This window comes from Ictidomys tridecemlineatus, chromosome 6 (genome assembly GCF_052094955.1).
Source record: "Ictidomys tridecemlineatus isolate mIctTri1 chromosome 6, mIctTri1.hap1, whole genome shotgun sequence".
Lineage (NCBI taxonomy): Eukaryota > Metazoa > Chordata > Mammalia > Rodentia > Sciuridae > Ictidomys > Ictidomys tridecemlineatus.
In genome coordinates, this window is record NC_135482.1 from 187,270,075 (window position 1) to 187,286,268 (window position 16,194).

Here is a 16,194-nt window from a genome sequence, read left to right on the forward strand (position 1 = left end):
TGACAGGTTTATTCTGAGTTACTGTAAGTGTTCTTATAGACATTATCTCATTATTCTTCAAGATGTTGCCGTTCTATTACTAGCGAGCATAGTTATTTGCATTTTGCAGATGGAAAAACTGAGGCTGTGTGTACACTGCAAGGCGATAATATAAAATTAATGGATTTATCCAGATAGTTCTTGCTCACAGACACTAGAGCTGAAATATTTGTGCAACTGAAGCAGAAAGGAGAAGGCTTTGCTCATAGAATTAGTGCCCTAGTGAAAAGCCTCAACTGGACAGAGCAAAGGCGACCCACAGAACCCTTCTTGGATTTATTTCATTGCATTGGAAGCACAAAATAAGTCACATGGAGAAAGTTTTAGCCCAAACATTTTCTAATGATGAGAAATCATAAGGGTTGCATAAGATAAGGTTTTCACACAACTTAATGAGAGACTCAACAGTGTTCAGTAGAAACGACACCAGCATCAACACAACAAAATGTACTTGTCCAGACCGTGCAGCAAATGCTTCTTGAATGTGTGATGTGTTCTGGGTTCAAGAGCCAGTAATGAGAAGGCCAAGGAGTTCAGAGCTAGGTGAGACTCAAGTGTAAAGCAGCAGGAGGAGGAGCTGGGAGACTGAGCACAGCTACTTGAGAGGGCAGCCTCCCAGGTAAATGGGAAGAGCGTATTTGAAGACGAGGACATTGTCCACGGGGTCTGTGGGGAGGGTAGAGAAGGCAGGACCAGAGCCTGGCATTGAGTGAGAGAGCCACCATATGTCCAAAGCCATGCATTTCCAGTATTCACATCACTCTGGCCGGGGAGAGAGAGAGGCTTCTCCAATTAATTTGCTTGAACATGTCACCTCATCCAGGAGCAAAGCCAGTGTGACCATGGGTCTGCTGTTGATTGCTGACAACCCAGGTGACATTCACATGCACGACACAGGACAGCCCTTCAAGAAGCCCTGTTCACCCTGGATCTCAAGAGAGTGAGGGGAAGTGTGTATAGAGATAACTTTGAATCCAGCCATGGTTGAATTTCAAATGAAATGATTTACACAATAGGTGCTTTGATAAGTTTTAGGAGCCAGGTGTTCCTAGCACACCTCTTACTGATGGCTGAGAACCTGCATCCAGCACATTTGAGAATTGATCTATGTGTCCCATATGCTAGGCACACCTGCCTCTGCTCTCCCGAGTGACAGAAGAGATGGATGTTTCACAGGCACCCGTGTCTCTACATCATCAAAATTCTTTTGAATGCTCTGAATGAAGAAGCAAAGAATTCAATGAGATTAAAATAGAAAGCTGATCTAGATGGCATAGAGAGATAAGTCAAAGAACAGTTGAGCAGTTTTCTGGAGACCTGACATAGCTTGAGACCTGGAGGATAAAGAGAGTCAAGATGTTGCCAGACAGAGAGGACAGCCTGTAGGCAGCTCAAAAATAGGACAGATGTGTGATGTGTTCAGTTCAAAGCACTGAAAGGCTGCTGCTGTGTCCTGGTGGAGGATGACCACACGCGGTCCTCATCCTGAAAGTCCTGGCAGCCAGCGAAACCTTCCAGCAGGGGACGAGTAGGCCTGCCTGGGGAGATGTGTCTCCCAGAGAGGAGAGTGGACTCCCTGGGGAGCCCAAGTCCAGCCAGGACAGGGTCTCTCTGCTGGGATTAGAGGCAACGGTGACCAAGGCGTGAGAAGCAGCAGTAGTGATGGGCAGCAGGCCAGTGAGAGTGAGCTTTCAGAGCAGGGTTGCGTTGGCCTGTTGGTGAGTTGGACCTGGCAGTGTCGTGAAGGAAAGTGGCAGCTTTCAGCAGGGGCGAAACTGGTGGTGTCCTTGAGTTTTTCTTGAGAGACACAGACTGTGGGAAAGGGCAGAGTTTGAACATGTTAAATTGGAGATAGTTGTGAGTGGAAGGCACTGGAACCAGGTGAGCAATGAGATAAAGGGACCTGGGCTCAGAGCAGAGATCCCACACCGTGTGGGAGCCGTGAGCTCGTCAGTTCTCCTTCATTCCATGTGTGGAGTGACACTCCAGGAAAACCTACAGAGCAGAGGAAGAGACCCGGGAAGCCCCCAGCATGTGGAGATGGCGAGTTCAGGGAAGGAAAAGATTGGAACAAGTGGACCCAAGGGAGTTGCCAGAAAGAAAAACAAAAAGGGTGTGTGTGATTAAAAAAACAAACAAACTTCTAAGACAGGACAGTGGTTCATCATGGAGTGGCCAAGTGCCTAATGCTGCTGAGACTCAGGACAGTAGGCGAAGTTGACGAGTTGCCACTGCAGCAACATGGGGTTTGATGACCGGCACCTGCGGTTGGAGTGGAGCGGAGACAGTGGAAACCAGACTGGAGAGGATTGAAGACAAATGGGAGCAGAGAAGTGAACACTGACATGTAGGTGACTTTCTAGAAGTTTGTGAAGTGTAGAGAGGAGAGCTAGAGGAAGAGAGGGTGCCATGGAAGGGACTGTGTGTGTGTGTGTGTGTGTGTGTGTGTGTGTGTGTGTGTGAGAGAGAGAGAGAGAGAGAGAGAGAGAGAGAGCGTGTGTTTCACACTGGATGCCCTGGCACGGGCATTTGTGTTTGGAGAATCCAGTAACAGCCCAGTTCAATCGCCCCTTTTCCTGATGAGGTCATGTTAGCCTGATCAGAATGTGGACCAGTCAGGCAAGAAGTCCCCCATGGGTGTGTGACGTGCTCAGCAGAGGGAAGAAGGATGTGCAGATCCGACGGTCTTCAGCTAATATCCCAGAAGGCACTTCTGAAACCTTTAGTAGGTACACTTGGGTTCATTAAGAGCTACTTCTCTGACACCTATGCCCAGCCTGCAGTTATCAAATCCATATCTTACCTTGGTTTTCATTCCAAGGAACTGAACTGGTAGCAGATAGTTCCTCCGAGCTCTCTTTTACAGCCCTGCACAGCCAGCCACACGATCCCCCATCAGTGTTTTCTGTCATGTGCATCCATAAGACCCACAGGCAAGGCAACTGTTCCTAATCCCTTCCTCCCACCTCCCCACCTAGAACCAACCTGAGACTTCCTAACAGTCTTACCAAGGCCTCCCTCAGGGATCACCTCAGAGCACCATGACAGAAATCCCCAGCCTGGACCCCAAATCAGCCCCGATTCTGAACTCCTCTGTCCATACACTCTTTGGATGTCATTGCCAGGTGCCCATCTTTTCTCACAGTGGACCTCATAGCAGAAGGGAGATGGTGTACACATGTAGACCATTCCATGAGGGAGCCTCAGCCTTCCTGTGTTACTGGCTTTTAACCAGTCATCTAAAATCCTCTGCCTTGCAAGCCTTTGATTTAGAGGATAGGAAATCTTAATTACTATTCTCACTTTCATATCATTGTTGACACAAAACATGCTACAATCAAACAAACAAACTCCTAATGCAATCAGCGCAGTGTAATCTCGTGACTATCGAGCCCAGCCTGGATTCAGGAACAGAGTTCTATTTCTAACCTCGCCCTTGACTCACACAATGACCTTGGAGGAGTTACTGTGCCTCAGATTTTTTCATCTGTAAAATACCCACTTGGAGGATGAACTTGATAATGTCTGTAAAATACTTGGAGCATTATCACATGTCATTCTTACTAGAATCCTGTCAACGTGTATGAATAGAAAGTGTGAAAAGTAGTAGTCTGAGAGTAAGCTTGGAATATTATTGGCTTAAAAGAAGTCAGATATATTTGTGTCTGTGCTGACAATGTGAACGGCCCTAAAAAAAACTGTGTTGACTAACCCTACTTATTTCTGGTTGTGCTTCGATCTCACTTTGAATGTTAACTCTAAACCGCTAACCTGTTTCTTTCCCTTTATCCACTTTTTCCACCCACCATTGCATGACATCAGGGTCAGTTTTGTGCATGACACCCGCTACCAGTATTGGTAGGTTTCAACCTTTTTTATTTGTCTTTTATATGATGTACAGTACCTTCACTTGCTTGAAATTTATGTCAGAGATGGTAGAAATGCTTAGGAAATAGTAAATTTGAAGGCTTATTTGGCTTTAGAGTTAATATAGACTTTTTAAAAGATGTATTATTTAAGAAAATGATGATTTTAATGTGACCTCTTGTGTTAGAACCAATCACTCCAAAGGCCTAAAACCACAAGTACGAGTGTGCTTTTTTAATGATTTGTGTTTTGTTTCTCTTTATAGTTTATCTGGTATAGCATAAGAAAAACAGAGAGGCAGGCTAATTTCATCAATGTTTTAAAGTTCATAGTGGTGTGCCTTTATCTCCTCTTTGCTGTGTGTTAGAGTTATCAGAGTTTCCCAGAAGAATTCATTTTTTAAAAAATTATTAATGGATGTATTTTGAAATCAAATACCTAAACTGCCTGCTTGATGATCTTTCGTGTTAATTGACTTGTGATGATATTCTGTACCTCCACATTCCCTTAGATGTTAAATTTTAAAAGTAGATAGCTCCCTTCACACCTTTGAATGCCTTGGTACAAAAGTCTGTCTTGAGGACAGGTGGATTATTTCCACTCACAGACCAGAAAAACAAACATCGGCAAAATTTGGCTCTTTCAGCGTAACTATGAATGTATAACTAAGAATTTATATCGAGGCTCTGACTTTGCCTCTGCCGTTTATTGATCAAAATACTATACAATCCACAATCCAGTTGACATGGGCAATGCCAAATAGAAAAAAAATTAATTAACTCCAAAGAATACCCTTATCCAAAACTAAGTCTGAATATTGAGCCTTAGATGTTATAGGATTTGTGATGATTCTGTGTTTGATAATCATACGTTCTTACCTCATTGGATATTACCTCTTGAATATTTAGAAACAGCCATTAAATGACTTCCACTCTGTAGTATGAACTGGGAATGGATCTATTGTTAGAAATCAAATGTTTATAAATACATCAACCAAAGTAATCAGCTTTGGCCTTTCTGGGAATCACTGATTGTGTTTTAAAACTTCCTTTAATTGTACTTGTAATAAGCTATTTTCCCTTTTTTATTTCTCTCCCATGCTTCCTTGCTTTGCATTGTGATTGCATGCCATCTGCTGGTTTAACCCATGATGGCTTGCTGCTCTGATATTCACCATGCCAAAACCACTTCTATTACCATAATGCTACACCCTCCTGTTCATTGCTCCCATGGTTCCCCTCCTGAAAGTACCCATGATGCACAGCGCTACGTCCGCCACTGTCTCTGCAGCAACAACTCCTGCAACAAGTGTCCCCTTCGCAGCAACAGCCACAGCCAATCAGGTTTGCTCCTTTTAAAGCTTTCTTTCACAAATCCCGAACTCTAAATGAGTGCTGATATTTAAAAAAAAAATTCTCGGTGAGAATTTTTTTTTCATGTTTATCCATCAAATTTTATTTTTTAATTAGTTTATAGCAAGCATTGACGGACAGGTTGCACTTATTTAGAGTTAACATTTACTGCCAATAATGATGTAGCTATGTTTTGTGTTGCACTGTTTGTTTTCGTACCTAATATTGTGTAATTAACCTGACAGGCTTAAATTCCTTTTAGTACAGCATTCATTATCCAGTGGTTTGTGAATTGCCACACAAAAACGGTAGACGCACACCCACGGGTGCTTCAAAAATGGCTCTATTTTGATTCAATTTGTTCAGACCCTACCATCTGGGGTGGAGGGGAAAAAAAATTCTCCTCTTAGAAAAGTCTCCCCTTTGTCATGAATGTTAAATTTGAGGTCTGAATAATTCTTATCAACGTCTGACCTTGGTCATCGGTCTGGAAACTCACTCCTCCCCACTTGACAATCCATTAGATCCTGGAGTAAGAGCCACACCCCATTGGAAGAAGAGCACCTGCCACTGGTTCACAAAGGCTGGATATAACTGATTAGGAGAGTTTAACTCTGTTGGTTTGAGTGCATGAGCCAGCCGACCACGTTCTGTGGTCCCCAGCCGGCTGTATCTCCGACCCGACCACACATGCGCTCCTGGTCACCAGGAGACAGTGTGACATGACCCGGCATAAACTCTCACCCTGCCTAGAAAAACACTTTTTTGCGCATGCCCTCCCTTCATTGAAGAACAGTTTTGGTTTTTTGTTTGGTTTTGTGTTTGGTTTTGTTTTGTTTTTTTAAAAAATAAAATCAACTGTGCTGTTAAGGATGGAAAAGGACATACGACGAGTAGGCAGGAGGGGAGGGCCAGGCTAATAGGAGCAATGGTAAGTGGAGCCCAGAGAGCCACCGCCAGGGCACGAAGGGCCCATCCAGGCTGCGTCCTGCAGGATGTGGGATCCCAGTGCCCTGGGTTTCATCCTGAAAAGAGAGGTGGGAGGTAGGAATGAAAGTCAAAGCCTGTGGCAGTCCCACGGTGCCCTCACATGGCAGTCTAGCAGGAGAGATGGAGGAGCAAGGAGAGGCCCCGGGGCGGCACAGGGGCAGGTACAAACTTTGTGACAGTCCTTCAGCTCGCCACTTGCACCTCAGAATGTCCCTTGAGGAAGGCCAGCTCCACTTCCAAACCAGGAGAACAAGGAGCAGCAAATCCGTTTCCTTAGTTGGGAAAATTTCTTTTTTTTAAAATTCAGGGGATGGGAGAAGTAGGGGAGACCCTGGCACCCACCCATTGTTAGGGTCAAGCAGGTCTTTTTATGGGCCCCTTTTTAGGGAAGCTGGACGCCTGCTTCTTTTAAACTTCTTGCCTCCTCTGACCACATTTATGTGCTTTTTTTTGGACCCAACTTGTATTGCACAGTGCCATCCTAAGGAAACAGGTGTGAAGTCCAATACTGAAGTAGTGTTTGCTATCGTCAAATTTTGACTTTTATGGCAAGTTGACTATTTCTGACTCTTAAAGATCTTTTCTAGGAAAAGAGGCCAAGATAAGGAAATATTTTTGGAGTTTCAGGATAAATTACATATTATAAATATATGGCCATGTGTCGCATATATGATTTGTAGTCTGATGATTTGTTTGCCTTGTTTTATGGGAAAAAAAGACATAAAGAGATTGAGACATGTGTAGATTTGTATATGTGTAATGAGATGGGGTGGGAAGCCTGTGGACTATTAGAAGCTAAAATGTATTGTTTTAAAGCAAGGTGTGATTGGTAGAGGAACCAATAAGTTCACTTCCAGTTTAATCAAAGAATCATAATTAAAGGAATACTCACTCGCTTCAAGATTACTAGATTCTTGGTTTTGCAGTTTGTCAGAGTGATAGTTGCTGTTCAATTATGTGAAAATGATGAAGTGAAATCCTTTAGCAATTTTGTGTGTGTGCATGTGTGTGTATGCACACACACTAGGGATTAAACCCCGGGCTTTGCACATGCCATGAAAGTGCTCTACTTCTGAACTACCTCCACAGACCTTCTTTTTCAATTTTATTTTTGAGACAGGGTCTCGCTAAATTGCCCAGGGTAGCCTCAAACCTGTGATCCTCCTGCCTCAGCCTCCCAAGTAGCTGTGATTTCAGGCGTGTGCCCCCCCCCTATCTTTAGTGATTCTTGATGAGGCTCTGCTTACACATGAAAACCACAAAAAAATATATCATTGTAAACATAAATTCTCAGATATGATATTCTTTATGTATTTTTCAACAAGTTTCAAAGAGCAAAACACCTACAAAAAGAGCTTAGACATTCTCTTAGCACCTAAGAATGGGAAACTGAGATTCTTAATGACTGTGAAATATCAAGTTATCATCTTGTTAAGATTTTACTCTTTAAACTCAAAGCAAGCCAGGTCCATGCGATTACAGATGTCTTTTAAACATAATGAACCTCCGCTTTCTGGTGTGGGAAGGAAGAGTAGAACCCTGTGGCCTCCGAGATTCCTGACTCTGAGATCACACAAATAAACAAAGCAGAACGGGAGGAGGAGCCGGGCACTGCAGAGTTCATGTGCCAATCATCACCGGCTCCTGTCCTTCCTGGAGCCATCTGTCTTTAATACGAAACGCAAGTTGATTCGGACATTTTTTCAGTTAATTTGGCCGATTCAGATTGTCATTGAGTATTTCAAATCTCTTAGGTACCTGTAACTAGATAGAGGCCATTCACAGGACAAAGAAGCTGGACTGACACCTCCCGTGTTCAGTGATCTTTCCATGTCACCCCTTAGTGAGCCACAAGGAAGGGCCAATCTGTAAGTCCCATCCTCAGGTCAGATCATCTTTTGTGGATGGTAAAACTGAAACAGAGGTCAGCTACATTAACTCAAATGGCACAGAAAGGGTCTTGCCAGAGCCTAAGCAATCTGGCTCCAAGGTCTTGCTCTTAACCACCATGGCCTACTGTCTCGCTCTATGATAATAAATATATAACCCCAAATAAAATGTCAAGTGAGACCCGAAAGCAACGAACTCCATTACTCTTCGGGAAAATGAAGTAGCCTTGCTCATGCAGCTCAACTAAGAAGCAGCAAAACTGGGGAGATTAACGGAATTTAAGCAAGTCTGCCAGCTGGTTCTGTAATAGTCAGGTCATGTTTAAAAACCATAGAGTTGACCCCATTAATTCTGTGTGATATTATAGTCAGTGAAAACTACCAATAATTTCTATAGAAGATAAAGTGAATTAGTCATTAATCTTGGTGAAGCAGATTCATGGGTTTCTTTTGTCATAGACTCCACTCCTAGCCTCTTCCAGCTTCACACGCAGCTCCGCAATAAACGAAATCTCAAAAGAAAATGATGATAACATGTAAATTAGTCAATTCCAGTCCACTAACGAGGGACTAGAATGTGCAAATCTGTAGATGCCTATATTGAAACAGATTTAAGAGTGTACATGAAAAGAGGTAGAGATAAACAGCTTAGTGTGTGGATTACCTAGCTTTATTCATATGATAGAAAATTTTATTTAATAAAATGAGAATGCAGATTAACATTTCTGTAACTGGAATGATTATGCTCCAAAGTCTTGCTCTTAACCACCATGGTCTACTGTCTCTCTCCGTGATTATAAATACATAACTCCAAATAAAATGCCTTTGTATTTTTTATTCAAGAATTATTCTCCCTTTTCAAAGCAGGGGTAGAAAATAATTTCCAAATGAATGTATTTTAAGCTTTATCTTCCTCATTTATATACAGAGGTTCTACAGTTCCTCTTGTAACATCCTGAAAGGTCCAATGAAAATAGAGGTTGTACTATGAGTCTTCCGGGAACCCCCTGCCTCATCTAAAAATGCTTTTTCTACCCTCTGAATTCTGTGACTTTGGATATCTCTAAAGGCATCATCAAGAGATAAAAGGAAGGCAAGTGCTGTGGGGGAGGGCAGAGTGTACCAGGAGAACCAGCGATCTGATGGTGCAGAGTGCAGCTTGCAGGAGTGGCTGGCTCTAGGTACCGTAGACTCTTGAATGCCAGGCTAAAGGGTCCGGCCCCTGTTTGTCTGCCGAAGGGTTTTCAAGACATGATAGTGATGGAAATAGTATCTTAGAAGACAGAGCAGATGGATCTGAGGCAGGAGCGTCTGCAGACCATTAAGTGATTTTTAACAAGAACCTGAGCCAGGGCAGTGGTAGCTGGCCCGCTCTGTCTTGCCTTTGCCCATTTACACAGCGAGTGTTACTTTTAGCCCAAGAGGAATATAGAAAGATTTCAGACTGTGACAGAACCTGTCCAAAGAAATGTCAGGTGGCAGAAAGACAGATGCAGATGGACTGAAAGGTAGACTACGGCTAGTTGCTTCTTGGAATCTGATCTCAGCTGATCCCAGGACCTTGTGGGTGGCCTCTCTGGTCAGATGTCTCCTATATGCTCCCCTCGACAGGTGGCTTCCCACTGCCTATCTGGATGCTACCAAAGTACAAAGCCTCCAGGCCTGGGCTTGAAAGAAAGTCTCTTTAGATGTGGAGAGAGTCCACACTGTCCATGTCTCTCTGACAGCTCTGTGGACAGTGAGGACAGTGTCCATCTAGGTCATCCTGATTTGAGTCCATATTAGGAAGAAAAACTCTAACAGATGGGAGATGAGAGATCTTTCTGGAGCACCCCCAAGCAGTGCCCTTAAAGCTGACGAAGCTGGGAATGTATTAACGGACACTTGATCACATCTCTAAAAAGTGATGCTCCGTCTTAGTGATAACCCCAAGGCCTGTCGCATCTTCTGAACCTTCCTCCAAAGATCAACTCTTCCAACAGAGAGTTGGCCTTAAAAACTGCTTAGAAAATTAGTTGGTAATATATCCTACATTCATAGCCATCTATTTATTGGAATATTTAAATATATTAGAAAATTCCATTTTCCAGGTTTGCTATAGATGATAATTTCAACAAATCTTGTTAGAAAAAAAATAAAATGATTATGTGTAATCGGAATCCAATATTATGCTTCGTCTGGCCTGCTGCTGGTGACTAAAGGGCAAAGAGAAAATCTCAAAAGCTTCCCATTCCACTTCGCCCTCGCTGACGCATGTCAACACAAACCTCAAAGCTACTGTGTGCACATTCTTGGCTACGTGAGTTAACCTGTGTCAGCCAGGAAATACAGAAAGGTAGGCTCATGTTTGACTTCATCTCTCTGGGATCTCAGAGTTTTATGAAATAGCTATTATTCAATGCCATCTGTTGGGACTATATTCAGACAAATGTAGGAGGCATTCAACATTCCCCACTACTCACCACTTGACCCATTTTGGGGGCCTGTGATTGTTTCACAAGAAAAAAATCTTGTTTCTGCAAGGCCGCAGTGTGGGAGGAGTGGGCTCCTGTCAGCTCTTGTCTCCTGAAATACACAGCCAAGTGTCTGCCCTCTCCGTGCGGATGATCAGCCTGGGAAACACGCTTTCCTCACAGTTTGCTGGCTCCTGGGAGCACAGTACAGAACGCAGCTGGGCCCCACATAGGCTGTTCTCCAAAAAACAGCAGATACAGCAACTGTCAGAACCCAGCCCTTGCAAAATAGCCCTCTGGGCTGAGGCAACTTGGTCAGCGTTGTACTGCCAACCTGGTTGAGACACCTTGAACTTTTTGCTTATATCCAGATTTTAGAGAAGGGGTTCAGGTTCAGGAATGGATCTGGTTGCTTCAAAGGAGGCAGACTGTCCCATCAAATATTTTATGGCAAAGACAGGATTGGGTGTGTGTGCACTTATGAGTGTGTGTGTGCACATGCAAACGTGTGCACAGAAGATAGGAGATTGAGACTGAAGACTATTATTTTAAAAACTATAAAAATTGCATCATTTAGGGCTGGAGTTTTGGCTTACGGCTCAGTGGTAGAGCACTTGCCCAACATGTATGAGGCACTGGGTTCCATCTTCAGCACCACATAATAATTAAATAAATAAACAGTAAAGGTACATCAACAACTAGAAAATATTTTTTTAAAAATTTTTAAAAAAATATTTTCTAGCTCTGTTGAATGCTACCTCTTACCTGCTTACATTTTATTCTAATTCCATATGTCGGTGCTGAAGATGGAACCCAGACTTGCTCCTATGGTCAAAAAAAGAGTTTTTTTTTTTTTTAAGGTGGGGTGCTCTGCCTGTCTTAGGTGAACACAGGTGTCTGAGACCAACATAGAAGTAGATGATTTTTTTTTCTACGAAGTTAGAAAATAAGGGGTCAATAGGCCTTTTATTTTTCTGTCTCAGAAGCAGCTGCCTTGCAGGTCTACCATGAGGTTCAATTAATAAATGTATTTGCAGATTCTCTAAGGAAAGACTAAGTTATGTAAGCATTGCGAGCTAGTACATTTTCATTTTTCATGAATAATTTACACCTCCTGGTGAGAAGCTAGGGTAGAATTCTTTTGTATATAGCACCTAAAGACATAATATCGGTTCCAATTTTGTGCAGCTGAAGAGAAAATGTCAAGAGTCCTTCTGTGGAACTTCCCTGCCTCATGGATCCTCCTATTTATTATACCTCAAATCCCATCCTCTTTTGCATTTTGATGGAATTGGCGGGTGGGATTTTTTTGGATCGAAAGTCACATTCCCCTTAGTATGTTGGCTTTTGTTGATGGTAGTAAAACCATGCTCCATTTCTCTAATTTTAGTTTTCCTCCATTGAGTGGAGTGAATATGTAGTTCATCCGATGTGTGTTATTTCCAGCTTTAGGTTTGTAAGGCAAGCGAGAGGCTGCAGTGCAGGAATCTGGACCCATTTTCAGGGGCTGACTGATGAGCAGGGTCTTGTTCCTCACCAGGGCTGCTATGGACAGAGGAACATGTTTTCTCCCGGTTTCTTTACCTACCCAACTCTTCCGTTGCCTTCTGCACTTCTGCCCGTGTGTCAGGGAAGGGGCCAGCTCTCCTGTGCAGGTGATGGGGAGAAGAGACACACCCAAAGGTGACTCCACTTGTCAGATTTGATGCCACCCATGTCTGGCCACAGACCAGTTGGTTTAGGTCTGGCCTCTGAGCCCCTTCCCTCCAGGACTTGGCTCTAGGCAGTGACTTCCAAGGCTAGACGTGTCCAAGAGTCCCCTAGTTGAGGGAGATGCTAAAGACCTTCAGGGGTTCTCTGTTCAGCCAAAGAGATATGAGCTGATCAGAGGTCAGAGCACATCATTTAGAAAAATGAAAACAAAAACCAGTCCATATGCAAATGTTGCTTCGTGGGAAGTAAGCTGCATTCTGGGCCTTATCCCTGAGGTAGCTAGGGATGGATCTCTGAGGTGTGTGGAAACTAGATCAAGGATAGGTAAACACAGTTTGAAATTTAAAGAGCAGAGATGAGGTTGGGGTAAAGGAAAAGGCAGCTCACACCAGCATCCTACATTGCATATGTTTTTGAATGTAGCCCTATTAGGTGGGCTCTGTTTTCCCTTTTGCATGTAAAGAAACTAAAGTTCAGAATTAGTCACAGCTTTCACAAGTGGTAGAGCCTACATCTGACTTTAAGCCGGTCGTTTGTTGGCTTTCCATCAGTGTGACAAAATGCTGGAGGGAAGCAACATAAAAAGAGGAAAGGTTGATTTTGGTTCATGGTTTGCAAGCTTTAGTCCATGGTCGGGTGGCCCATTTGCACTGGGGCTTGTGGCAAGGTAGCTGTCATGGTGGGAGCACATGGTGAAGGAGGCCTGTTCATCGCATGGTGACCTGGAAGTGAAAGGGAGAGAGGCAGAGCCAGGGTTGCAGTCTCCCCACCACCTAACTTCCATCCCCTGGGTTCCATCGCCTCCCAGTAACACCAAGCTGAAGCCCAGGTCGTTAACACCCTGGCCTTTGGGGAACGTTCCAGATCCAAACTCTAACAGTCAGTGCTTCCCCCCCCCCCGACCTTCTTTCTCTCACTGCAGCTTGTGTGGTTTAGAAAGGAATTTCAGCATCAGTCTCGGACTTCATCTCCTGACACATGCAGACACAGCAGCTGTGATTAGCACAAATCCAAACAGGAGCATCAGGGCTCGGGAGCTCAGTGGTTTGCTTTGGCCCATGCTGCAGTGAGGGGGACAGTAGAGGTGGACGATGCAGTGGGCAGCCCCAGAAATGCCACTGAGAGGTGAGGAGGGGCTCAGTTCCTGAGGGCCTGCGATGGCAGCATGAGAAGCAAGCAGGAAGTGTTCAGTGAGACACTTGGAAATGAGACACCCAGGGAAGCTCCAGCTATCTCTTTGACCTCTTTCTCTGATGAAGTGATGAAATCAGGATTCAGAGAAAATCAGGTGTGTGTGTGTGTGTGTGTGTGTGCGTGTGTGTGTGTGTGTGTGAATAATCATGAACCACAGAAGTCCAGAGAGGTTAAGTCGTGTCCTTTGCTCACCCCAAGGTGGCCCTACAGCACTGGTGGATTCCAGCACCTTCCTCCTCTCCACCACAGAGCCTTCCTCTGAGACTTTATTTCTCCCACTGACTTTAATAAAAAGAATGGTTCTTGTCTACACCTCTTCACTTTGATTTGCACTAGAACAAAAGAAAATCAAAAAGAGAAAACAAAATGACTTGTACCAGAACAAATTTGTTGACAAAATGTATTTTCTGACACCAGCTTATGAAAAACTACAGCTATTCTAGCAACTAGAATCCATCATGCTTCAGCATCAAGAATAATATGCCGGGCCTTTGGGTCTGTGTGTTTTGTTTTCAGTGGTCAAATGATATTACTCTAACCATCAGTCCCCTTGCTCTGTAGTATCACAGATCTCAGAGCTTATTTGATAAGCTTCCTGCAGTCAAATGCAGACGGTGTTCACTATTCACCACAAGACATTTCTGGAAGGAACATCATGAAACTGATCGTTATAAAATGTCACCCATTTCCCCTGGCCACAGGTGCACCAGGCATTATAGGTCTGACCCAAGACCAGCATCAACTGAATCAAGGGATGAAAGGCAGGGAGTCATAACAGCAAATTAATCCCAATCACACCACCTGTACAACAGCACCTTTAAAAATTAAGATGCAGGTTACATCATAAATTGGAATAGAAGCCCGGACGAGCAAAGTGGCTTACCTAACTCGCATAAACAGCAAGGAGACCAGGTGGAGAACCCTGTTATGCATCCTGCCTAGAACAATCTTTTCCCTTTCACCAACAGCCTTAAATGATCATGGAAGGGCCCCAAGGACCTCAGAGCATGGGACAGCACAAACATAACTCAAGCCACTATGCGTCACGAAGCTTACCACGTGCCAGGCAGGGCACTCAGCCTTTTGTGTGAATTATCTCATTAAAACCCCCAATGACCCTGTAAGGGATGTTATTATCCCACTCCACAGATGAGGAAACTGCAGTTAAAGAAGCAGAAAAACTCACCGAGGATCATCCTATAAAGTGGCAGAACCAGGTTCATAAACCTCTTTCCCTCTACCAACCATGGTTCAGGGTGAATGTGCTAACGGTACTTCCTTTTTCTATTCTTTTTTTTTTTTTGAGCAATCAATAACTTTGCTTCCTCCTTAGAATTTAGAAAGTTTTTTTGAGGAATCAAAAAGATAGCCAGAGAAGTTCAACTTGATTCCTTCTTTTTCTTCCAGTACTTTTTTCCAGGATTAATTTCCTCGCTGTTCTTCCATTAATCATTCTTTCAATATTTGCCATTGTTACACTGAAAGGGCGAGAAGCACTTTAGTTATGAAGATTCAGGAGAGAATCCTTCATGGCGCCAATCAATTCCTATTGTTCATATTCTCTTGTTGACTCTGCTCTAACCCCTGTGACATTAAGGATGGCCTTGAACAAGGGAGGAAGTTAAAAGAGAGAAATCCAAAACGTGTGCAAAGAATGCAAAGAAAAAGTTCATTATCTCCCTTTGCCTTGGACAAAGTTGTCCCAGGGTTGGTTGGGTTTTGTTTGTTGGTGAAGCCTAGGCTGGCAAGCCGCCCCCACTAACTTCTGCTTTTTAGGAGGTCCTATGTGAATGAGGCAAAGGCTTGGAAGTTGGACAGTTGTGTATAAGGCAAGGCTAGACTCACAGAAGTGTCAAAAGTCATTTAGTCTAAGCACAGTAATCTAAGACTTGCTAATAAATACTGTGTCTTTTCAAAATATTCACATTTTATGTCTTAGAATAGGAAGTTTAAACATATATTACCATATAATAATGGTAGCATTTATTATGTGCTTCCTACCACCAGACACTCCTTAAATCCAGTATCTAATCCTTATGATACCCTATGAACTGGGAAAGGCAGTCCATTACAAAGACAAGGAATCCTAAGAATCAAAGATGTTGAGTGACTTACCCTTGTTTGCACATCTACTAAGCCTGGAAGCTGAGTGTGAACCAGGTCTAAGAAGAAAGAAAGAGTCTACCTCTTGAGATGTTAGCCTCCTTCACAGGGGACACTGATCATCACACACAAGTGACAGTCTGCTCTTGTAATGAAGGATTTTAGTTTGAAAAATGATTACTATGAATTGACAGTCAAACTTAGAGAAAAAAAATCAGAGAAATGCAGTCTAGAGTAGTCATCAAAGACAGGTCAAGTGATACAAGTACAGAAAAAGTAGTAAATGTCTTTTATATTTTTTAAAAAATCTTAAATTTATCAAACACAAGTTTATTTCCAAGATAAAGAGGACAGTATAAATCGTGTATTTATATCCATGGTAGCATTATTTGAATGCCTATTTAAATGAAAACTGCAACCTAATTGGATTTAGGATTAGGAATCCTAAAATAATAGCATGAGTAAAAGGAACCAACACTTATCAAGAAACCACTATTATGTGTCAGACATTTTATATGCATTATTTCATTTAATACCCATCATAACTCTGTGAAGTGTCATATCCATTTTTCAGATGAGAACACATCTTAGAGA

At 43.1% G+C, this 16,194-nt stretch overlaps 1 protein-coding gene across 13 annotated transcripts in view; it reads left to right on the plus strand.

The window, feature by feature from the left end:
- The window catches only part of Mbnl2 (muscleblind like splicing regulator 2), a 150,420-nt gene that overhangs the window by 120,187 nt on the left and 14,039 nt on the right, over positions 1-16,194 (plus strand). For 6 of the 13 annotated variants that reach the window (XM_040281665.2, XM_021729891.3, XM_040281660.2 and 3 more), the window contains one exon: positions 3,862-3,897. The exons of 3 other annotated variants lie outside the window; for them this stretch is intronic. In XM_040281665.2, the coding sequence (XP_040137599.1) occupies positions 3,862-3,897 (36 nt within the window). Of the gene's footprint in view, positions 1-3,861; positions 3,898-5,154; positions 5,250-16,194 lie in introns of all 13 variants that reach the window. 4 more of the 13 variants (XM_013360597.4, XM_005317027.5, XM_005317026.5 and 1 more) reach the window with 2 other exon arrangements.